General features: G+C 39.9%; 1 protein-coding gene across 1 annotated transcript in view; it reads right to left on the reverse strand.

The window, feature by feature from the left end:
• ccdc43 (coiled-coil domain containing 43) overlaps window positions 1–18,721 on the reverse strand; it is an 88,559-nt gene extending 69,838 nt beyond the window's left edge. Inside the window, exon 1 of the mRNA XM_074695862.1 lies at window positions 18,695–18,721. Within this exon, the coding sequence (XP_074551963.1) occupies window positions 18,695–18,706 (12 nt within the window). The 5' untranslated portion in view covers window positions 18,707–18,721. The remainder of the gene's footprint in view (window positions 1–18,694) is intronic.
• Window positions 18,722–24,699: the final 5,978 nt, after the last annotated feature.

Here is a 24,699-nt window from a genome sequence, read left to right on the forward strand (position 1 = left end):
ATTTGATAAAAACATGGATGGTAAGAGCTGATGATCTCTGCATCTCCTGTTTTCCTTCTTTCCTGGATACTCCTCTCCTCCTCTCTCCTCTCTCCTCCTCTCTCCGTGGATTAAAATAGCTCCCATGAGGCTCACTTTCCTTGTCGAGAAGTTGACTTTGAGGTGATGTGGGATCAGGGAGGAAGAGGCAGCATTTGGTGCTTGTACAGGAGGTATTATCCACACCCCGGTACACTGCATGCTAGAGGAAACACACTGAGCCCATGAGCTCGGCTTTATTAGATGCAGGCATAAAGGCTTTATGTAATCAAACGGGCTGAGACAGTCAGGCAGCTGCAAACACACACACATACACACACAGAGGAGCACACACACTTTAATATTTACTGTTAGGGAAATTTTCTGTTGAGTTTTTCAGACTGAAATCAGAGTTTACAGGGAGAAAAACTTCTTGAAACCTTCATCACACACTCTCACGTCTCAGTTGTTGGACTCAGCAGCTGCTGTTAGAGAGTGAAGACACACTCAGGGAGCACAAAGGAGAGAGGAAGTGTACAGACAACAACAATGTGACATTTAAGTTCCTCTCACATCATGCGGCTCCGCGCTGGATCACCCAGGCACCGTTACAATGCTGTTTTCTTCTGTAAATTACACATGAGGACTCAGGGTCATCTCGTATCCGCAGAGCGCACAAACATGTCACTCTGAATTAAACACACTTTCACTGTGCTGCTGCTGCCTTCCTCCTTTTTCTGCTGTTTCCACCTTTTGTCTGAGAGGCCGGCACCAGGGACTCATTGTGTGGTTTAAACCGTCATAATTATTCCTGATGATGACTTAAAAAGCGGCGAAATGCAGATTCTCCTGAGGCAGAGGCGTTGAATGAAGACGTCAGGCGGCTTTGTTTTGATGAGCCAATCTTTATTTTACAGATTTCTTTTCATTTTAATTCAAAAGTGGAATCTCTTTATTGTGAATCAGGGACTAATTAAAGATATGTCACCTCTAAATTCAGTCAGAAGTAGAGAAAAGTGATTTATTTTCAGGGTTTAATGATCTGTTTACACTTTTTAGAGGTTCACTCAGGGCTTCACATTAACTTGTTTTCCCTATCAGCCACAGGGGCTAGTAGTTTCCTAGGGTTACTAGCCACTCAGTGTTTTTACTAGCCATAATTTTGTTATTAGATGATCATGTTTAAAATGTTTAAAGCTGATGATGTCATGCTAAAGTTTACCTAAAGTGAATTTACAACTTTTTAAATGTAAATAAGCCCAGTGTACACCCAGATCAAGACTAAATGAGTGTTTGACGCTACAGGTCGTTATCAGGTATTCAGTCCTGATCAGGTTGTTTTAAAGCTCATTTAGGCTTTTTGATTCTTTAATATTTAAAAATAATGTTCAATGCATCAGACAGCAATTGCTCTCAATGGTATCTGCCAAAGAGTGGCGCTCTAACGCACCAATGGGCTGCACCGCCTCAACTTAACAGCAACATTAACCACAGTTAAAAAAAAACACAAAAATTCTCTAGTCTGATTCATAACTTTTATACCAACAGGCTCAAAGTTTGCCAAACGTGGCTCATTTCATAAAGACAGTCTATCTAACAGTAAAAAAAAAGTGTGAAGTGATACATTTTATTATATCTATCTTTAAAACCAATTTAAAATAAAATAATAATAAAAGCAAAATAAAAAAAAAAAATCTAATTTTCTTACAAGGAAAAGTTTGAGGTGGGCCTGGGACTGTTGGGCCCACCCATGACGCCACCCCTGCTATAGGGTCATTCTCATAGACTGTAAATAAAATGGACGTCTGTTTACTCAGGGTGTTGTGGAGTGAGGTCTCCACAAAAACTGCTCCCCCTGGTGGCTGGCTGCAGTAAAGGTTTAAAAATACAGCTTTCTAGTCATTCGAGATGGGCTGTGGTCAAACTTTAAAAAATTAATACACCTGGTAGAAATGTTTCTCACGTCTGATTGCTGTGGTGATTTGAAGATATTATTTGGCTGTCTTGTATTCAGGTCCTCTTTCTGAAAAGTGTCATTTTTATGAGTTATTCAAGGTTAAAAACGAGGTTTTACGTCACGTTTATCGATGATTGACAGCTAACGTTCTCGTGTATTTTTTTTTCAGGGATTGTAAAATATGTCTGGAGGTAGAGTCAGGAAGTGATTAGACTCTGGAAAGAAAAAAAATATATATTTTTTTTTTGTCACCCAGCTCCACTCAGATTCTCCCAGAATCCCTCACAGTCTCTACTGCACAGACTCTGGCTCCAAACTGCTACAATGGTGGCGCCTGAGACGGCGGTATTTTTGCTTCAAAACCGTACAATGATAAATGGCGGAGCCACGCTGTCCACTCTATATACAGTCTATGGTCATTCTCCTTTTATCTAAAAATATGCACTCTATTAATACAAACTCATAAAAGTAGGATTTCATTATTGTTTTCAATGACAGTGATGAAGGTAGAAGATGAATTGAAAAGATAAAAGCTAAACTGGAAGAAACTTGGCCGGAAAAAGTGTCTGCCTAAATATTTATTTACAACAGTCATTTTACAGTTATAAAGTAAGTACCAAACTTTCTGGACTATAAGTCACTCTGGAGTATAATTACACATTTTTTGAAGTTGTATCAGTCAAAAATGTGTCATGAAGACAAAAACGACACATATGAGTCACACTGGACTATAAGTTGCATCTATTTAGAGTTATTTTTTTTTTTTTTTTTTTTTACAGGATTTCCAGAGAAAACTGTTTTACATAGTGTTGCTAGGCCCCTCTTTGTTGGTTATGGCTGCCTGTTGCAGCAGCTCTCTCTTCTTTGTCATTTTTGTATTTGGAGTGGATCATTACTTTGTATGGTTCATTTATTGGTCGTGGACACCAAACTGGTTTTGTCTCTTGTCTACATGTGAAATCAGCTGTTAGCAGCCTTTAGCATGTCAATGCTAACTGGTGCTAGGCCAGATGTTTCCCCACAAGGTGAGAAGGAGGTGAGGACGACGTGCTGGTTCTCAGGTGTGAGCTAAGAAGTTACGACATCGTTATTGGGAACGTAAAATCTATCTCCAATATGATGGACGAGCTAGCTGAGCTAACCCAGCAACAGAGGGAATACCAGAGGGCAGAGTAGCATCATGCTATTCACAGACATGGCTAACAGAGCTAACACCAGACACCAACACCACATTGGAAGAGCTTCACCTGCTGTGAGCAGACAGGATCCAGGAGACAGAGACCGAACAGACTGCTGAAGAAGCTCAGCAACAAACTTCTGGAGTGGTCCAATGAGCAATCACCGTGGCAGGCAGTGCTCATGGGAGTTGTAGTGTCGAAGTCTCAAAAACTACAATTAAATAATTCAACCTGCCAAAGAGGCTAGAAGGAGTGATGGTTTTACCCACCACTGCTGGTCACTCTTAAAAAACTTCTTTATTTTTATTGTTCATTAAAAGTCTTGTCATAAATGTAAAAGCATAACTCCTCATGTGTCGTCATCGTCCTGTGTAATACGTCTGCCTCATGCATATTGTTTCTGTTGGTTAAATATCGATGCCATCGGACAGCTCCGTGTCTTTAAATAATGGAACAAGGTGTCATCTTAAATCTTTCAGCGTTACTGTCAGCGTTTGCCGCTCTGAATAAGTGAGTCACAGATCGTAAGCATTTGACATTTCCTGCCTCTTGGATACAAGGACTGTGATTACAGAATGATACAGCTGATAACTCCGCGCCACTAAAATATCTCTTTAAGTAGATTAATGAGCCTTGTGACATTTGTGTGAAGTTGATCGTCGAGACTGTCCTCAAACATTTATGGATGAAAATGTGCGTCCGGATTGATCGGCCTCATTGATTTTTACGCCGGCCGCTCCTGGATGTCTCCAGAAGTCGCCCATTAGCTGAAATGTGAGGAGATGTATGTTTGACTCCTCCGGGTGTGACTGTAAGTTTCCCTCCTGCCCCTCCTGAGTCGGTGGAGCGTGATGCATGTGTACGGCGCCGAGCTGTGCCTCGGCTCTGACACAAACGCTGCGACACCCTGCTCTGCAAATGTCACTCCCGTCCAATTAAACGGTTGAGTGATGCCGTCTCCCACGAGGGAATCCCAGCGATAAAGTTCTCCGTTTGTTATCGGGCCCGTCTCTTGTTTTAGCGTCGTGTCTGAAGAGACTTTATGGACAGGATTTGTGCTGGAACATGCCCCTACAGTACATGGACGACAGAGAGGATCCGTGAGCTGATACAGTACGGCGTCTCATGGTGGAGGAACCTCAGCATGTTCCTCTGACTCTCCTGGGTCACGTCTGTGCTCGGTGTTCATTTGCAAGTAGTTTTGACCACCTACACACGGCTATATTTACCACAGTGTCAGTCTGAAGTCTGCAGCGTTGACTCCTCTTTGATTATTGGTTGCTCCGCACGCTGTCGAGCACCCACATGGTGCTGCGCGGCCGCGGTGATGAGATTCATCCCTACAGTATTAGCTCTGCTGCCTGTTGATAGATATTGAATATCACAGACAATATTCCTCCTCACTATTTTTATGCTCATTTTTGCCGTCTGATGCTGCTGCTGATGCTGGTGATGTCTTTTGTTTCCTTGGTGATTGAGATAAAATTGAGTTTAACATTTGCTTCTGTGGAGTCTTTGGGTGCAGAGAGTTTCTCCATCTCTTAGTTTACCCTTAAAGGGCAGATGCAGGTTACATTTTTCTGTTATTCAACTAAAAAGGACACAAATTCAGAGGAAGAAGGCGTCTGTTTTTGTTACAGCAGTTTAAAAAGCTGCCTTTAGCCAATGTGAATAACAGGTGGTAGTGAGTAAGATCGACATTTCGGGTCATGTTTAATGTGTTTTTCCAAAGTTTTGTTTAATTTGACCGTTCATACAGATGATTCAGATGCGTTTGTATAGATGGAAGCAGAAATACTTGCTTAACAAGACATAGAGTCCACTTTTTTTCAGACTTGATGGACTTAGCTTTTGAGCTTGGTATCGTTTCATGCAGGTGACAAGACGGGACTTTATTTCTGCATTGGTCACAAAAAACGCAGTTGTCCATGGCGCCCACTTCTCTAAAGAAAGATTGATTTGATGGGGTCTATTTTATACAGTCTAAGGACGGAGTTCAGGATGGGATTCTTGAGCCAGGCCCGGATGAAACTAAGAGAGATTCAACCTGACAGAAACCTGAGCTGAACACGTAGCTAAGTCTTGGTTTTCTGACTCTGGATCAGTGGATAGACTCTGATAGACCTCTCTGTCTGTCTCTCTCTTTGGGCTTCATCGTGACAGCTCAAAGCGCGTTGCTTTATGATCAGCACTTACTACTTATTTTTCAATGTCAGTGTATCTGATTTCAAACTGTAAATATGTTGACGTGAACACAGCATTAGCTAACAGCGCTAGCTCACCTGAGGACCATCATATGGATATAAACACAGACTTTCTCCCTCTACATTGACAGGAGAGACATTCTGATCCATGTGTATTCATTTTAAACAGAAGCAGAAGAAGACGCTGCTCTGTGACGTCACCTTCAAATCACAGTTTCTGATGAAGAAGCAAAAGGAAACATACTAAAATGTCACCAGGAGACCCAACAGAAGAGGCTAAGGGCCACTGTTAAAAAAATGTCAATTTTTTTTCTTGTTAAATAATATTGTTTTCTGAAAAAAAAAATCAGGATTCTAAAAGTAAATCAGAAAAAGTATCTTTTTTCTCAGGATGCACAGTTTTGTCTTTATTCTAAGAATTCAGATTTATAATATTAAAAGAGTATTCTGAGAAAATAGTCAGAAAAGTGACTTGTTTCTCAGAACTATAACTTTAATCTCAGAATTCTCACTTTAATCTGTGAAGTCTGACTTTTAACAGAATTCTGATGTTTTTTTTTTCCCTAGAACTCTGAATTTAATGTCAGATTCATGCCCTTAATCCCAGAACTCCATCTTGAATCTCAGATTTATGACGTTAATCTCAGAATAATGACTTTATTCTATGAATCCTGACCTTGATCTCAGGTTAATGCCCTAATCTGAGATGTTTGACATTAATCTATGATGTCTGACTTTAAACTCAGAATTCTGAATTTAATTGTAGAATTATAATTCTAATCTCAACTTTATGACCTTAATCCCAGATTTCTGACTTCAATCTATTACCACAATCCCAGATTTACTGTCTTTGATCTTTAAATTCTGACCTTTTTTCTCCAAACTCTGACTTCAATTTCTGATTCGGAATTCTGACTTTAATCTCAGATTTCTAACTTTAATCTATGAATCCTAAGACTTAATCTCAGATTTAAAACCTTAATCTCAGAGTAATGACTTTAATCTTTGCAGTTTGACTTTTTTTTCAGAATTCCGGCTTTTTTTCTAAAAACTCTGACTTCAATTCCAGATTCATACCTTAAATCTCAGAATTCTGACATTAATCTCAGAATTCTGATTTTGTTCTCAAATTTATGACCTTAATCCCAGATTTATGACTTTAATCTATAAATTCAGACTTTTTCCCCCAAAATTTACTTCAGTTTCAGATTCATTACTTTAATCCCAGAATTCCAACTTTAATCTATAAATTTTGACTTAAGTCTCTGAATTCTGACCTTAATCTTAGAGTTTTGACCTTAATTTCTGAATTCTGACCTTAATCTTAGAGTTTTGACCTTAATTTCTTAATTCTGACCTTAATCCCAGAGTTCTGACCTTATTCTGAATTCTGACCTTAATCCAAGAGTTCTGACCTTACTCTGAATTCTGACCTTAATCTGAGAGTTTTGACCTTAATTTCTGAATTCTGACCTTAATCCCAGAGTTCTGACCTTACTCTGAATTCTGACCTTAATCCCAGAGTTCTGACCTTACTCTGAATTCTGACCTTAATCCCAGAGTTCTGACCTTACTCTGAATTCTGACCTTAATCCCAGAGTTCTGACTTTGATCTCAGATTTCTGACTTTAACCTCAGAACTCTGACTTATAACGTAGAACTCTGAGTTGTTGCTCAGAAAGTTAAGTGATAAAAAAAGATTGGATCTATATGTATGTTTTTTTGTTCAGTGGACCTTACTCTGTTTTGTAGACCCTGTGTTTTGTTTATTTCAGAATTTCCTTTAAAATATTATTTTCACTTTATTTTCCTATCAGTTGCTAAACTGCTGTCTTTAACCTGCTGAATGCCCTTTGAGAAACTTTCTTCTGAAGACGTTTGGAAATCCTCGGCACGCTAAAACTTTTTGTTAAACATCACTTCTGTAGAGACGTGTGTGTGCGTGTGTGTGTGTGTGTGTTTGTGTGTGCGTGTGTGTGTGTGTGTGTGTAAATACCCTAGGAGCCAGGTCAGCTACATGAAGTCTGAGAGCACACTCTGTGAATCCACTGATTTTTACGAGGAGGAAATCATTCCTCTCAGACTCCAAACTATAGCATTTTGTTCTTGGCTGGCAGTCAGAGCAGAGAGGGGTTATTGGCTGAGGAGAGATGTGTGCTTGTGTAAATCCCTCATTACCCACCACAGCCATTTCCACATATTAATTAAGCCAAGTTAAAAACCTGCTGCTGGTAGAAACTGTGCCAATCTGCCACTCTAACAACGAGCAGATAAGGCGGGGGAGAAATGTGCAGGCTGTCTGCGTCTCCTTCCACTCAGGTTCTTAATTGGTGAACTTACATAAATACTAACATGTGCTGCTTGGATCTGGAGGCAGATCCTACAGATGCTAAGCTCGGTCCTGCCCTTCTCTGATGGAGGAGGATACACGTTTCACACCCCGCACTAAACTCATTAGCCGAAGTCCTTCACACTTTGGCATGAAGACGCTCTGCAGGAAAGTGATCTGAGCGCCATGTTGAGCTTTTTTCCCACACTTGGCACTCTCAGCTCGCCGTTTATTCCCTTTGAAACTGCGACTTAGAAATAGATTCAGACAGTCATTAAAAAGGGACAGGCCATTATGGGAACATTGGAAGTTTTTAGCTCCCTAAAAGGAATCTGATGTTCAGTCCAGCATGTTAACAGTCCCCCTCTCTGAGAGGCTGGAGCACATTACAGGGAGTGTTTGGGAGAGGGGCTGCTCTATGGGTCAGTGGGTAATACACAGGAAATGTTCAGACATGTATTCAGGGCATGTCCTCCACCTCTGAGTGCTCTGCTGCCGGGGGAGTAAGGAGGCCACTGTTTAAGAAACGATCCTGCACCGTACGACATATTTACATGAGCGTTTGTTGGTTTGATGAATCCATTCAGAGGTTTTATTGTGAGACTGTGCTCAATGAGCCCAGCCTGGAAGACATTAACAGTCGAACGCTGTTATATTTCTCTGTCTGACTTATGAAATGTTGGCTAATTGACAGAGCAGCGGCCTTGCTCCAACACCCTGGGACGACTTAGCTCTGTGCTAGAAACAAAATGACAGCAGTGTTTGTTTTTTAGCCTCATCATCAGAGGGAGGAGGGGGGAAATGATTCAACCATCATTTCTACAGAAAGTCAGGACGCTGAATTATGTTTCTTCCTTTTAATATCAGTCTCAAAGAAAACACAATCCAGATGCTGGCGACATATCTTGAACACATACAGCGTTACATGTGTGACTCAGCGTTTTGTCTTGGCCTAACTGAAGATACGAGGTAGAAAAATGAACAGGATAAAAACTTATGACTTAGACGCAGATATTAAACTTGTAAACCACAGAATAACTAGTTCAATGCTTAACTAGCCCCTTTGGCACGTCATTGTGGTGAAACCAGAGTGGAGAAGATTAGCCTGCTAACGGCCAAAATGCTAACTGGAGATTTGCTCCCATTAAGTTTTGTGGAAGGTGAAGGCTTCAGAGAGCTGATGGAGTTTGTTGAGCCAGAGTCGACGCCACCTATAGGCATCTACGAGAATGGAAAAGATGGATTTAAAGTCTTTAATTATGGTCAGGGAGGTCTGTGTCCAACTGTCCCTATTTTTGTTTACGGTTAAAACAATTAATAGCTTGCGAGTGTCAGGAAAACTTAATTAAACCCAAATTTTTTCAATTTTTTATTACAATAGGTGGAAATAAGATGAATAGTGACATATAATAAAATAGGTATCAGGTAAAAAACAAATAAGCAATTACGTATCAGTAAGAAACCAGATAACTATGTACATAAGGAGACAGACAGAGCAAGATGAACTATTCTGTTACTGCTCGAAGTGAAGGTATTAAACAGAATATAGTGTAAATGAACACGAGAGACAGGTATTGCAGGTATTCGAGTATTCATTCATTAGATTTTTATTTTTTATTTTATTCATTTATTTTTTTATTGTGCAGCTTTACAAGACAGTGACATATTTAGGCTAAAGGGCTGTAAAGTGGCGATGGCAGTGATAGTTGTGGCAATAATGTAAACAGAATGGCAAAGAAAAAAAAATAAGACAAGAAAATAAACAAAAAAGTTGATGATAACAGTGTTGACAGAGTTTTGTAATGCTATTGGTATTTATGATATTGTATTGACAGTGAAATTGATAACTGGGATATTATTGTTAAAAGCAAGAGCAGTAATAATAGCAATAATAATAATGATAGCTAATGAACAAATGATATAATATTACTATTTTTATTACTACTACAACTACTAATAACAACAACAACAACAACAAAATTAAAAAATATAACATTCATAATAAAATGAAAAAAAAAATGATAAAAGTAATAATAAAAATGTAATCACAAATTTTAAAAAGTACGGTACTGACAGAACTAATAATCCAATCCAAGTGTGTTTGTTAAATACTTTAAAAACAAACAGTTGACCAAAGTGAAAAGAAAAACAGAAAAATTAAATAATTAAAATCAAATTAAAAAAAAATAAAATAAAATAATATATGGGGCTAATATGGGACAATATGTACCCCCCCCCCAAAAAAAAAAAAAAAATAAAATAAATAAAATAAAACAAGTAAGAATAAATAAGAATAAATAAATATGAAATAAAATAAAATAAAATAAAATAAAATAAAATAAAATAAAATAATAAATAAATAATTGAAAATAAATCATAAATAAACATTAATAATTTAAACACAATTGAAAGACACAGAGAGGAGCAATTAGATAAAAAGAAAATAATAAAAATAATAAAAATAAATAGAATGTGGGATTACTGTGTGTTAAAAGCCAGAGAAAAGCTAGAGATGGGTTTTAAGAAAAGATTAATAATGGTACCTTAAATAAATAAAAATATAAATGTTAATAGAACTTTATTGGAGGAGAACTAGATATTTTGAGTATGCAAAGAAATTACTGTGAATTCCCATTCCATAATATGTGCTAACATTAAAACATGATATGGCTCTAAATGAGACCTTACTGTGGTCTGATTTTTAAACCTGTTCCCTCAAAGTTGATGTGATGAAAATGTAATTACTTTCTTTCAACTTTCCAAATTATAAGAACAGCAGAGGACAAGCTGACCTGAGTGAGCCCTCACTGAGGGAATAAATCCATTTACAGAAAAGTCCAGACAAGGCTGTTTTATGCTCTGCCAAAAGTGTTTCTGTGATAGAGGAAAACGGTCAGAGCAAACCTGATATCGAGTGCACGAGAAATCTTTGAGGTGGTGTTTAATGTTTCCATCTAATGACATGAGTGAGTCTTTGGTCTATACTTCGACACAGCTCCAATCACTGCTGAGCATCTCTGGGTTCATTTTTAGTGAATGTGTCACGTTAGCGCCACGCCACCAACAATAGTTTTATCTGAATTCAAGAAGAAGCTGAAAATCTTCAGCCCAAACATTACCGACGTGCTCATGTGTAGAAACATTAAATTGATGGTCCTGCAAAGCTGAGATTGAATGAAAACCACATTAGGTCTGACTTTCAGATTAAAAAGCAATGACTTGTACAGCGAGCTGAAGTAGACAAATGCAGCGAGTCCCCGAGGGGTTAGCAAGTGTCCGTCAGCTGTCGGAGTGTGCCTCAGCCTGCAGCTTTCCTCTCCTCTATCAACTCCACTGCCTTCAAAGTGTCACGTCAGGGGAAAGTTTCTGGAGAGTTTACTTCTGGGTGCAGCAGGAGCCTGATTTCTGGAATGATCCGCAGCCAAATCTTCCTGATATTTTCTGGTAATCACCTCAGTGTTTTAACGCCAGGCCGCGCTCACTCCTCTACTTTCTGAAAGCGACAAACAAAAGCTGTTTACAGGTTTTAGTCAAACTCATCTCTGCAAACCGTCGCCCTTTGGTCAGTTATGTAAGAGCCTTTCATTAATCACCGAGTTTGGATTGTATTCATGAGTTTCCCGTCGAGACAAAGACGGTATTCAGCTTAAAGTTCCCTCAGTTTAACAAGTTCAAACAGACCAACAGCCTCGAGGTCCTTTCAGCCATTTCACGTGGCCTCATCTGAGAGCTCAATAGCACTCAGGGAGATCTTCAGCGTCTATTTCTAGTGGAGTGGCTCCCCACTCCTCCGTACACAATTATTTGTCTTCAGCTGCGGGAGTTTAATCCTTGAATTAGACCCTTTTGATAACTGAAGTTTGGAGCGGCATGAAATTTAGCGGGGAGATACTTTAGCTTCTTTGGTGTCAAAACAGTTGATAAGACTTTTTTTTCCAGACGCGTGTTTTGTCACATGTCCTTCCAAGAAAACTCTGCTGTTGTGAGAAAATCGGTGCAGTGTGAGGGACGGTGAGACAATACTTTGAACTTACAGAACATCAGGAAAGTATTCACAGTTTGCTGTGAAGCTCTGAGCTCAGGTGCATCCTGTTTCCATCCTTTAGATCAGAGATCCCCAACCCCTGGGACGTGAGTCACTTGGCACTGGGCCGCACATTAAAATACTCAACTTACACTTTCTCAGTTTGATTTATTAGCTGATTCTGAACAATGTTTTAATTTGAAAAATGACTCGTTCTTGACGCCAAACTCCCAAGCAACATCTTTGGAAAGTTTCTTTAGGCGGTGAGGAGAGAGAAGAAGAGGCGGACCGTGAAAATATCGTCTGACATTAAACCGATCGGTGGTGCAAGAAAGGTTGGGGACCACTGCTCTAGATGTTCCTGCAGCTTAACAGGAGTCACTTTAAACTCATCTGATTGTACCTGTTTTGGAAGGACACACCTGTCTATACAAGGTCCCACAGGTGACAGAGTATGTCAGGGTACAAACCAAGCGTTAAGTCAAAGGAACTGTCCGTAGACCTCGGAGCAGGATAGATCTTGAGGCACAAATCTGGGGAAGGGTCGAAACACATTTCTGCTGCTTTGAAGGTCCCAATGAGCCCAGGAGCCTCCATCATCTGTAGATATAAGAAGTTCAGAATCGCCAGGACTCCTCTAGAGCTGGACCCCCATCTAAACTGAGGGATCAGGGGAGAAGGGCCTTAGTCAGAGCTCCAGCTGTCCCTCATGGAAGGTGGACCTTCCCAGAAGGACAACCATCTCTGCACAATCCACCAATCAGGCCTGAATAGCCCCGTTTCCACCAAGTGGTTCAGTTCAGTTTGGTTCGTCGCAGCACAGTGTGCATTTTATGGTGTTTCCACAATAGACTGTATAATAGACTGTCACCCGTCTGTTTCTGAAACGGTAAATGAAGCAGATCGGCTATAGCGGCCATATTGGTAGTGGCAAGGGCTTCACCTACAGCCATAGGGGGCCTGTCGGTCGCGTGACCCTCAGCTGTGCCTCTTATTGGGGGAGCTCACGATCTTAATATCATCTGAACGGCCGAGTTAGAAAAAAATTCACTCCCCGTACAGAGTGTGCCGGTTGTAAAGTTAGCGACTCAGACAGGAGACGTTTTTTGAAGCAGGCTGTAAAAAGGTTAATTTCTGCTCTGAAATGGCTTTTTGGCTTGTTGTGTTTGTTACTTCTGCCACTTCCAGAGCCAGCCTCAAGTGGACACTCGAGAAACAGCAAATTTTAGCACTTCAGCATTGTCTCATATTCCCAGACTGGAGGTTGCCGCTTGGTTTCCACTGACTAATCACGGGATAGATCCCAGAATAACCAACCCTTCCGTAAAGGTGCCAGACCAAATCGATCCGATCCCGGGAGGTGGAGCTACAACACTGCAGACTGTTGATTGGTCCAAAGAATCATCACTTCCTGCGTGACTTTAGTAAAGAGCCACATGCCAACCACAAAAAAGACGAATTGCTCGATGTCTTTACCATTGATCTTCGTTTACTGTGTCCCGTTTTTCTTCTTTGTTGGATTTCACGCTATTGTGTAACTAATGCGGCTGTCAGCATCTGGCTTACACATCGCCTACCACGAGGGGGCATGTAAGCTGGCTGTGAAAACCCAAACATGACCAGGCCGATCTAAACCGGATTGCTTGGTGTGAACAGGACTTATGGCTGAGAGGTAAAAAGCTCCTGAAGGACTCTAAGACTACGAGAAAGAAAATCCTCTGCTCTGATGAGACGAAGATTGAACTCTCTGGCGTGAATCCCAGGCGTCATGTTTGGAGGAAACCAGGCGCCACTCATCACCTGGACCATACCATCTCTACAGTGAAGCATGGCGGTGTCAGCATCATGCTGTGGGGATGTTTTTCAGCCGTAGGATCTGGTAGACCAGTCAGGATTGAAGGAAAGATGAATGTAGCATAGACATCCTGGGTGAAAACCTGCTCCAGAGCACTTCAGACCTCAGACTGGGGCCACGGTTCTTCTTAAGACCAGAGACAAGTTATCAAAGGAGGAGCTTCAGGACGACTTCCCATCTGACCCGATGGAGCTGAGAGGAGCTACAAAGAGGAAACGTCTCAAAGAAGAGCTGAGCTCTAAAAAAACATACAAAAAACTATTTTCTATGATGTCATTACGGGGTGTTGAGAGTCAAATTTTGAGGTGAAAAATAATTAATTCAAATTTAGAAAGAGGCTGTTTCTCAAACTGTGGGAAAAGTGAAGCGCTGTGACTTTGCTGATGCTCTGTCTGTTCATCCGGATCAGTTTGATGCACTTCTCTCTGCAAATCGTGTCTTTTTACGCCACACCTTGTAAAACAATTGGCTATCAGACTTCTGAGCGCGCTCCGTGCGGCTTATCAGAGAGTTCAAAGTCTGACGCCGTCTATCAGGGTGAGACATCACTTTCTGACTCCTGCACTGTGCAGTCGGACTGAGATCACATTTCTGATAGCGTGGAGATAAACCCACAGCTGCTGCTGCTCTCCTCGGCTCGTTTGTTGTTCTGCAGAACTGATAACAAGTGAGGATCAAATTATCATGAAGAAGTTTGGAAGTAAGTTAGTCTGATAAACCTGTACCACATCGTCAAATATAACATGGTTCCTCCTGCATACCAACTTAACCTGCTGTATTTTTGCCCTATTCCTTTTTTAAAATCTTTTATTAAATTTCAATTCAGCCAATGTAATATAACATCCTGATGCAGCGTTACATTCGTGAGAAGATCTCAAGCTCAGGTATTCATCTACAGAAAAGTCCACGGTCGACAGAGAGATTATTTTATTCCTCCTGTGAATTAAAAATCAGTTTGTCCAAAAGTCACCAGGAAAGAAACGGAGCAGTAGGTGTCCACCTCTTCTGGACGATGCCACGTTGCCGTTTCAGGTGATTAAAAAATGCATCAAGTTAATCACACATTTCCCTTGGGCTTCATAAAGTCTATAGATACAATCTATCTATAGAAAAACTACAGCTGTCTTGAATTTAGTTTTGAGTGGTGTTGTCAAAAGATAAAAATACTGAATTAGATTTTATTCTCAGGGTTGCTGTGGATATAAATCATGTTTCATTCTGTGTGAGCAAACAGACTCAAGAAAAAAAGGAAATATTTTTGCACTTCACGTGTAAATTAAACACCTTCAACAGTTCATGTTAAAAAAAAACTTTGTGCTTCTTGATGGATCCTTGTTCAGTGCATCTTGAGAGGCAACTCGGAAAGATTTTTAGAAACTCCATCCTTGATGATAGTAATGGGTTTTGGAGTTTGTTGCAATCCACTTTGCAACTGTGTCAATTGGTCCGAGGTAGACTGACTGAAGCTCCAAAGCAGAAAAGAAAACTCCTTCCTGAAGAGTGAGCATAAGACTTTATGTCGGTTGGCTTTTATTTCTTCTATTCATTTTCTTTTTGGACAGACTGCCCAAAATGCCTTGCCAGAGACGTTTCAGGGATTCTGAATCATGCAAAGCAGATGAGTTAAATGAGTTAAAATTTTTAATCAGATTAATCCTAGGGATGCATGATATTATCGGCACAATATCGGTATCGGCTGATAAAAGCTTAAAAACACGTTTATTTACATGACTATCGGCAGAAATTTTCATATCTGCCGATAGTCACAGCTGATAAGGTGCTATTCAGTTAGGATTATTATTATTTTCCATCTGAAAAATAAGCACCTTAAATAAAACATAGCACTTCATTTATTTGCACTGCAGAGCTCTGTGTCTGTCACCAGGTTGTTACAGTAGCTCTAAAATAATCAAATGCAACTTGGTTATGTTTAAAAATGCATTGTACATTTAAAGTTCATGTGATCTACTGAATGTGTTTAGTTTGAAAAAATAATACATTTCTTATTTATGGTAAAATCAAATGTTTTTTTGTTTTGTTTTATGTGTGTTTCTTTAACAAATAAGACCGTCACAATAAGAGTAACATATAAATTCCAGTACAGGATAGACTTAGCTTTCTTTACAGTGAAAAAAACAAACAACCTTGTGATTATCGGTATCGGTGTCGGCCAAAAGGGGTTTCGAAACATCGGCATATTGGATATCAGCAAAAATCTAATATGGTGCATCCCTAATTAATTCTGATGACCGGATTAATCTGATTAATTCTTTAACTTTGACAGCCCTAATCTTAACTTCTTTTTAGTTTTATTTTGAAAATCTTTACAATATGATGCTAGTTTATCTGATGATCTACCAAATTTGTCCATCACTGTCATTGCTCTACTTCCTTCTCTGCAGGATTATTCCCAGTCTGTATCTGAGATTATAGGGCCAGTTGTTCAAAGGTAACCGGTTATCAGGATTGGATTAAATTCTAAAAATGGGCCGTTCAAGATCGGATTATATCAATCCAATTCTAGTTTTAATCCACATCAAATCTACAGTTTGTGTTTTTCAGAACTTTTCTGCAGGATTTTGATTAGTTTGATCCAAAAAAACAGGATTATCCTAATCCCAACAGGGGGCTGGATTTCAAGGTGGATTTTAGGATAAAAATGTTGTAAAACTTCAAAATTGGTCAGATAATACAACATTTGTACAATTTAGTGTCATCACTTCTATTTGTATTTTGCACTTGACTTGTTAAACCGTTACAGTGATTTAGATAAAGTTAGTTAGGCTAGCCTCGTTTTCTTTCTGTCTTTCTTTCTTTCTTTCTTTCTTTCTTTCTTTCTTTCTTTCTTTCTTTATTTATTTATTTTGAACATTTCAGACATTTTTAAAATATCCACTTGCTATTTTTTATGTGTATTTGTTATTTATTTGTTGTGGCTCAGAGGAGGGGTCATAAAAGAAATTAAAAATAGAAGTGGATGGTTATGTTTTTTTCTTTTCTCAAAATAAAAAAAAAAAAACACCAACAATGACCCCATGTTGGCTCTTCCACCTGTTGTTCATTACAGAGCCGGTAGCCCACATTATGATATGCTGTCCCATTAAAAGCACTGGTAATCTTTTGGTAATCATCATTTATCATCATAGTCAAGCTAAATATGAACTGATTTTAACAAAGTTTGTTTTATTTTGAAAGTCTCTGAGTATTTCAGGTAGTTTTCTGGTCACAACTTCCTGTCCCGCTCGATCTTCCCTACGCTGAATTAATGCGTCATCCACACACATCCGGTAAAAACAGGACGGCTGCGTAGTACCTGCGACATGACGGATCCAGTGTGAGTTGACAGATCGACTTGAATAGAAACCTGTGGAGACAGACTGCAGGCACATCTGGTGTATTTCAGCCGTTAAAGGTTATATTTATGTTTATATTATCAATATGCCATATTTCTTCAGTAAATCTGTTGGCTTGTGTCGTAATTCCTGCAAGAAATCTGCTGGAACCGGCTCGTGGATACAACACATGGAGAAATGTTGTTTTTTCCGGAGCGGTTAATGCAGCGACAGGTTTGTCATTATGTCTCGGTCTTTGTGGCCTTGGATTAACCTAAAGCAGCATAATTTGCTCCTGTATAGATTGCAGGGGTACAAACAACAAAGCAATGAGCACTTTGAAAAGATCTGAGGTTTGATAACGCTAAGCTAACTCTGCTCTCAAGGACACTTTTTTCTTCTCCCCCTCGTTAAAGAGCACATGTATGATCACTTCGCCCCACTTATTCATGTATGATGAAAAGGTTTACAAGAGTAGATCTGAACTATTCTCATTTCTCTATGCTGATTATGGAGCTTGGACTGCTTTGTGTAAAGCTACAGTGGGGAAAATAAGTATTGAATGTATCAACTTTTTTCTCATTACATTTATTTCTAAAGATACTAAGAGATTCCAACAGATAGATTTTCTTTTTTTGAAACCATTTGAGAGTCAACTTTGCCGTGTGCTTTGGATGGTTGTCCTACTGGAAGGTCCAGCCACGTCTCATCTTCATCATCCTGGTGGATGGCAGCAGATTCAGATCAAGAATTTCCCCATACATGGCTCCATTCATTGCTCCGTCAGTTATATGAAGTTTGCCAACACCATGAGATGAGAAACAACCCCATGCCATGATGCTTCCACCTCCAAACTTCACTGTTGGTGTAGTGTTTTTTGGCTGATGTGCAGAGCCATTTCTCCTCCAAACATGGTCTGTAGTATGACAGCCCAAAAGTTCAGTTTTGGTCTCATCTGACCAGACAACATTCTCCCAGTATTCTACAGGCTTGTCAAGATGCTGTTTAGCAAACTTTAAACCAGCTTCAACATGCCTTTTCTTGAGGAATGGAGTCTTGGGGCTGAGCGTCCATAGAGGCCATGGTGGTGGAGTGCATTGCCTATTGTTTTCTCTGTAACAATTGCACCTGCTGCCTCCAAGTCTTTCTGGAGCACTTTCAGGGTGGTCCTTGGCTGGTTGAGTCCTCTTCTGACTATCTTTCTGACTCCCTGGTCAGAAATCTTCAAGGAGCTCCTGTGCGTGGCCTGTTGATGGTAAGGTGGTGCTTCTTCCACTTGTGAATAATGGCCCCAACGGTGCTGACTGAAATATTCAGGTGCTTTGATATAAGTCTGTAACCAGTTCCATTCTGATGCTGAGCAACAATCAGGTTGTGAATGTCTTCAGAGAGCTCTTTGCCTTTACCCATCATGAGGTGTGTGGTATTTAACTGCTAGCTACAGATTTCAGGTGGTTTGGTGCATTTCCTTGCCAAAGTATACAGCCTTTCCATGGTGTTTTTAATACTTTTTTCCTGTGTTATCGTATTTAATTCCACATAATCATTGTTTATGGACCTGAACGTTGTGATTTCTTTTCATGTGTGGATTATTTGAGTTAATACCAATGTCTGGGAGAAATTTAGTTTGAATTGCAGCTTTAGAAATAAATGTGATGAGAAAAAAGTTGACGTGTTAAATACTTATTTTTCCTGCTGTAAGTTAGCCGTCCGCTAGCTCCAGTTTCCAAACTTGTTTTAGATCAGAAGCAGCGTCACATTAATCCGTACAGATGCCGGCTCATTAAAGGGACTTACCACAAGTTGCATCTGAGCGATCAGCTGGGATGACACTGACAGGTATTTGTAGTGCGTTCACCGTCGCTCCTCAGGTATAAAAGTGGCGTCTGAGAGGAGGTGTAGGATGAAGAGGGGAGTTAAAAGCAGCAGAAGATGAAGGAGGGAGGAGAGACAGGGAGACATGCCTGAGGTAATGGGAAAGCCTTCAAGTGAGACAGTAATCTGGGTAATATGTCAGCCCGCTTTCCGGGGAGCTTGACGTTTTCCCAATTAAGCACGGGTGCAAAGGCAGCCTTTTCCCTAATTGTTTAACATGTAGCCGAGCGGCCCACAAGCATGACCCACGCGCCGGCTTTGCAGATCACAGCGCGGTGATTGACACGGACATCCCTCTGGGCTGTCTGCGCCATGAAGTTCACCGGCCTCCGCTTCGCACGCGGAGGAGCAGCCGGGGCTCTTTGTAAAACGAGGAGCCGAGGAAGGAAACGGAGATAATGAAGCTGTTATCAATACTGAAGGTTATCAGACATGAGCGCTTCAGGTGGAGCCCATTCATCTTCATTACGGCTCCAAACACGTCACTCTCATCCATTACGCCCCTTTCATTAAACATACGGAGGCGTTCAGGAGACGCCGAGGAGCCGGCTCCGTCTGAAGTCTTCATCCTTCATGAAACACTTCTCCTCCTGTCCGCTCTTTGTTCCTGTAAGTCCTGCAGTGTGTTCAGCCGTTGTCGCAGAAGCTGTGGGGCTCAAAGAGGGGAAACGTCCAGTTCTGCGCAGTCGTCTGTCTCCGGCTGGGTTTGAGAGGCTGATCGCTGCTGAGTTTCGCTCTGTTTGGCCAGCTTAATGAAACCTTGATTTCCCAAACTCCCCCTCGGTATGTTTCTTCTCTCATCTCTCTGCCCAAAGTCTCTGCGCCTCAGCCAGTGCCAGGAGCTGCCATTTGGTTTTGTTTGTCGAGTGCTCATAGCCAACTGAACCAACAAGCCGATTGATTAAAATGAAAATGGGCCCTCACTCCCGGCCCTCTATTTCTGCCTCGTGTTTTCTCTCCTGCTCGGCGTGCAGGAGGGGGGAGGCGTGCTGCATACATCCTGCTCCCTCGACACCAACAGCTCTGCCACTTGAAATATAAACTTAATAAAATATTAGAATTGTGTGGATGTCAGAGTGTGGAGGCTTGCAGAGCGGAGAACATGCAAAAACCTCATCCTCATCATCCGAACACGTGCTCCTGCAATCTCTCTGTGGTTTTCTGCAGCTTAAGTTAATAATAAGCTTCCTATCTGAGAGGTGGAGCTGGTTCAAAGAGGCTGCTGACTCTTAGCCTCCAATTAAAACCCGACGACGAGTCGGGCCGAGGAGACGCACAGCGATGACGACAGTCTGTTAAATTACATCAAATCTCCCAAATGTTTATTTCCTGACAGATTCTCTTTTATGAAAACTCCACGGGACGGCTTCCTACAGACTGTTGATATATATTTTATTGACTTGCCAGTCTAACATCTCGCTCAGAAGATTTTCCCCCTGCCAGACAGCAGGTGTGCGGATAAAGGGGGGTCTTAGGAGGCTGGTGGTGACGTCAAGAGGAGGCTGTAAGGCAGAAACTGCTGTCAGAGTGTCAGTGTTGTATTTGTGTAATAGAAAAACACGCTAACAAGCAGATTAGGGTTTGAGCAGCTTGTTTTCTGCATGTGTTAAGATCACACATCATTGACTCAGGATTTTTTTTTAGTCTGCGACTCTCGAAATAACACAACCAGAGATCAGGAAGCTCTGCAGTTTGGAGGCAGCGGTTTAATCTTGAAGTTAAAATTCAAATTATATCTATATTTTTACAAGAAATAACGAAACAAAACAGAAACAGAACAATTAATTAATCTCTTGCTGAAATAATTGGCACCAAATCGTTAGAATAAGGAGTAATACTAGGATTTAAACAGCCCAGAGTTTATCTTTGAAATCAATGTACCATCAAAAAACTGCAAAAAAAAGAAATCTTGTGAAGTGTTTTTGTCTTATTTTAAGTAGAAAATGTCTTTTTAGACTTAATATGAGCCACATTCACCTGATTAGTCCAGAAAAATGTCTGATTTCAAGTTATTTAAAGACAAAAAAAGGTCTGAATTGCTGCAACGAGTAAAAAAATCTGCCAATGGAACGAGAAAAAATTGCTCAAAAAATTTGCCTGAATCAAGAATAATGTCTTAAAACAAGTAACTTTTCTCTTGTTTCATTTGCTGATTTATTTACTTGGCACTGGGGTTGGGAGAAAAAATCGAAAATCAATGTATTGGGATTTTTTTGACAATATCAAAATCAGAACTTTTCCTTTTTTTAAAAAAAAAATTCAGATGTTTCATTTCAGTCTTTGTTTATAAACTGGATTGGAAAAAAAATCCCACTTCTCTCCAGTAGAGGGCGAAATGTTTCTCTCTGACTCACGTGATGTGCATTTTATGCGAAAATATGGCTCCTGATATAGTCTGTAGACTTTATCATCATTTAACTTTTTCACATAGTCTTGTGTAAAAACATCATACAAAAAATGGCAAAAATCCAAGATATCGCAGAATCGCAATTTAAAATCGAATCAGCACCCCAAAAATCATAACAGAACCAAAAAGTAAGAATAGCAAATCGTCCCTGCCCTACTTGTTACAGCATTTCAAAGCTCATTTTGTCTTTAAATAACTTGAAACAAGACATTTTTCTGCACTGGTCAGGTGAATGTGACGCATATTGAGTCTAAAAAGACATTTTCTACTGAAAATAAGACAAAAACACAAAGATCTTTTTTGAATGTGTGTGTATGTGGTTTATAAAGCTTTTGCAGTCAGCCCCCAGTGGACACTTGAGAAACTGCAGTTTAACATTAAGGCTGCTTGTTGATAAAAAACAAATGCACACAGTTTCAGTTTAGTTTAGTTAGTTTTAGTTTATTAGTTTATTTCAATCATATTTTAAAGTATACCAACCAAAGCGACACCACTGAAAACCATGTTGACCGAAAAGGTTTAGGCTAACGCTACTTAGCTTATATGTGCCTAACCTTCTTACTGTACAACATTTATACAGAGCAAAACAAAACGGCAAACAACACAATCTAAACAACCAATGAATAATTAGTTCTAAGTTTTGTCCCTGATTGGGTTGAGAAAATAAGAATTTCTTATATGTTTTCAGTACACTGATTTTTTTTTTTTAACACCTGGTAAGTTTTCATTTTTTGCAGTGCAGTGGATCAGTCTGAAAACAAACAGTAAAGTCATATCTTATGATCAGATCCTCAGAATTGTCTTTCCCTCCCAACTTATTTTATAATCCCTGGAGAAAATACACAAGAAACGTCAGCTGTTAATCATCGTTAAACGGGACGTAAAACCTCGTTTTAACCTCTTAAAACTAATGAAAACAAAACTTTTCAGAAAAAAAGAGGACCTGAATACAAGGCAGCCAAATAATATCTTCAAATCACCACAACAATCAGACGTGAGAAACATTTCTACCAGGTGTAATAATTTTTTAAAGTTTGACCACAGCCCATCTGGAATGACTGGGTAGATGGATTTTTTGACCTATACTGCAGCCAGCCACCAGGGGGAGCAGTTTTTTTGGCAACCTCACTTCGAGCCGAGAAAGATAACGTCCATTTTTGTACAGTCTGTGATCTCGCTGTGGAGATTTTGTATGAGTATTTATCTGACATTATCAGCACCAAACTTGTGGAAACGGATTTTTCTTTACTTGATCTTATTTCATGCATCTTTAAATCTTATTTCACTGTTTTCTCATTTTGCAAAAATTCCTTATACCCCTTCAAAATGTGCAGCTTTAGACCACTCTAAATCCTTATTTGTCTCTAACTTTTTGTTAATATCTGATCAGGGATGTGATGTGATCTGAATGGATTCACTTTGAGACTTTTGACATAACCACCGATTGTTTTTGCAGCCTTTACGCAGATTTGGGGAAGTTTTCCAGAGTTTGGTGTATGTGTTTGATTAATTTCCACAACATGTGATTGTGTTAAGTCTGAGTTTGCAGTGAAATCACCTCACTGAGGGTGCATCACCGCTCAGAGTGTGAGATAAGTGAAGTCAAACACATGAAACGTAAATAACTATCAGAATAATTGTTCTTGAGTCTCCTCTGGTTGAAGTATTCGCTCTAACAGGACTCTCAGTCGATTTATAGCCTCTGGAGTCGATGCTCAGACGATCTGAAAGAGCCTCTCTGGCTCTTCGGGGTGCTGCCCTTATGAAAGGACAGCAGCCACCCACGTTACTCAGTGACAGCAGATGAAAACCAGGGATAGCTTCATCAGATGCTCTGCAGAGCTCCGTGCTTCACGCCACAGACCGCTGCACCCACTGCTCGCTGCTGGATGTGCAATGATGCCGAGCACCACCCCGCTGGTGTCCCACAACTTCCTCTCCCTCACGCTCGCTGCGGCAGCAAAGTTTTGTCACACCTAAAAGCGACCGCGGCGTCACATCAGAGGAGATTTATCACCGCCGTGATATCAGCTTTTATCGGAGCACACAGCCATCAGTCCTACACGTCATTTTTCAGCTCTGGGGCGCTCTGTCAGAGCTTCAGAAAGCATTTGTGTCTGTAAGGCTTTTAGTGGCCACTTTACGTGACAGCGGCTTTTCTTGCTCGACTTTGGTAAAGAGCGAATTAAACTTCAATCAGGTGGCGTGGATTCAGCTGCTCGGCTTAATGTTCTGCACGACACGATTGTTTTCCCCTACCGCGGGGAATAATATGATCCAAACCAGACAAAAAGACTGGGTTATGAATCAAAAAGTGCCTTTTCTCCGTGTCTCCTCAGCAGCTTTATAAACTCTGAGTCCTGCTTGTCGTTCAAACTGAAGGAGCTGATTCTGAGCCGGTGTCTTAGTTAGTTCTTGTTAGTGCAAATCTCATTAATAGCTTTTTTTTTTGCACGTGTGTAATTGAGCTGTCGATCAGTCTGATTATGCAGACTTTTAATTTTTCTCCTTTTCTTAAGAGGCGCTAACACAGTCGTACAAAGAAGCGAGGAGACCCAGGGATCAGTCACACACAGGTTGATCAGACCCAGGTGTGACGCCTGACACGGCTGAGGTTTGTGAAGTTCAATCAAAGTGAAAGCTGTGAAAATTGGTATTTAACTCGGCGTTAATGGAGATTCTCAGGCTCTGGAGGCGTGAACGCTGGAGGATCTGAAGTTTTCTCCAATGGCTTTGTTTCCAACACCAGAGCTTGGTGGATTTTAGTGAAAACAAGTTGATGGTAGATGCAAAAAGGAGAAAGGCTGCGTTACCAACAGTCTCTAGCTGTGTCCTTATTCAGGGTGTGCAGCCTCCTGAGGACCAGGCCTTACATTACTTTTTAAACACACATAAACCAAAAGCCTTACATCAAAACATGATGTTTTTTGCCATTAATATTTTTAATGTTTTACTTTATTTTTTTTTCATTATTGCTAGAGTATAGGTCAGCAACCATGGGAGCCATTTTTCCTCAGCTCACCTGTATTGAAGCTGTTCAAGAGCCACAAAATCTACTTTATCTCCACAATAAAGACTTTAAAGTGGATAAAATTCTAAATATGAATGAAATTTAGTGAATAATTACTCAAAAGATAAGGTTTTGAATTTGTAAAATTGCATGTGATATGTAATATTTTTTTTTCAATAAATTTGCAAAAATTTTAATTAAATGAAATAAAAAAAAACTGTACAACTTAAAAAATTTCTAAAACTTAACAAATGAATAAATGTGTAGAATTCAGAAGTTTAAATTTAAAAAAAAATTGCAAAAATTAAAGAAAAAAAAATCGAACTTTTATTAGTTTGCAAAAATGTCAAAAAATTCCTGAATCTTAACAAATTTGCAAAAAATTTTGAGTATGAAAAAATTCAAAAATTAAATAAATAAATAAATAAAAATATGCACATTAAAAAAAATCTATTTTTAAAAAAAACTTGCAAAAATACCTTAAAGTTTTGAAACTTCAAATATTTGAAA

Source organism: Halichoeres trimaculatus, unplaced genomic scaffold, assembly GCF_033239565.1.
Source record: "Halichoeres trimaculatus isolate MK-OKI-2021-1 unplaced genomic scaffold, fHalTri1.1 fHalTri1_scaffold_20, whole genome shotgun sequence".
Taxonomy (NCBI): Eukaryota; Metazoa; Chordata; class Actinopteri; order Labriformes; family Labridae; genus Halichoeres; species Halichoeres trimaculatus.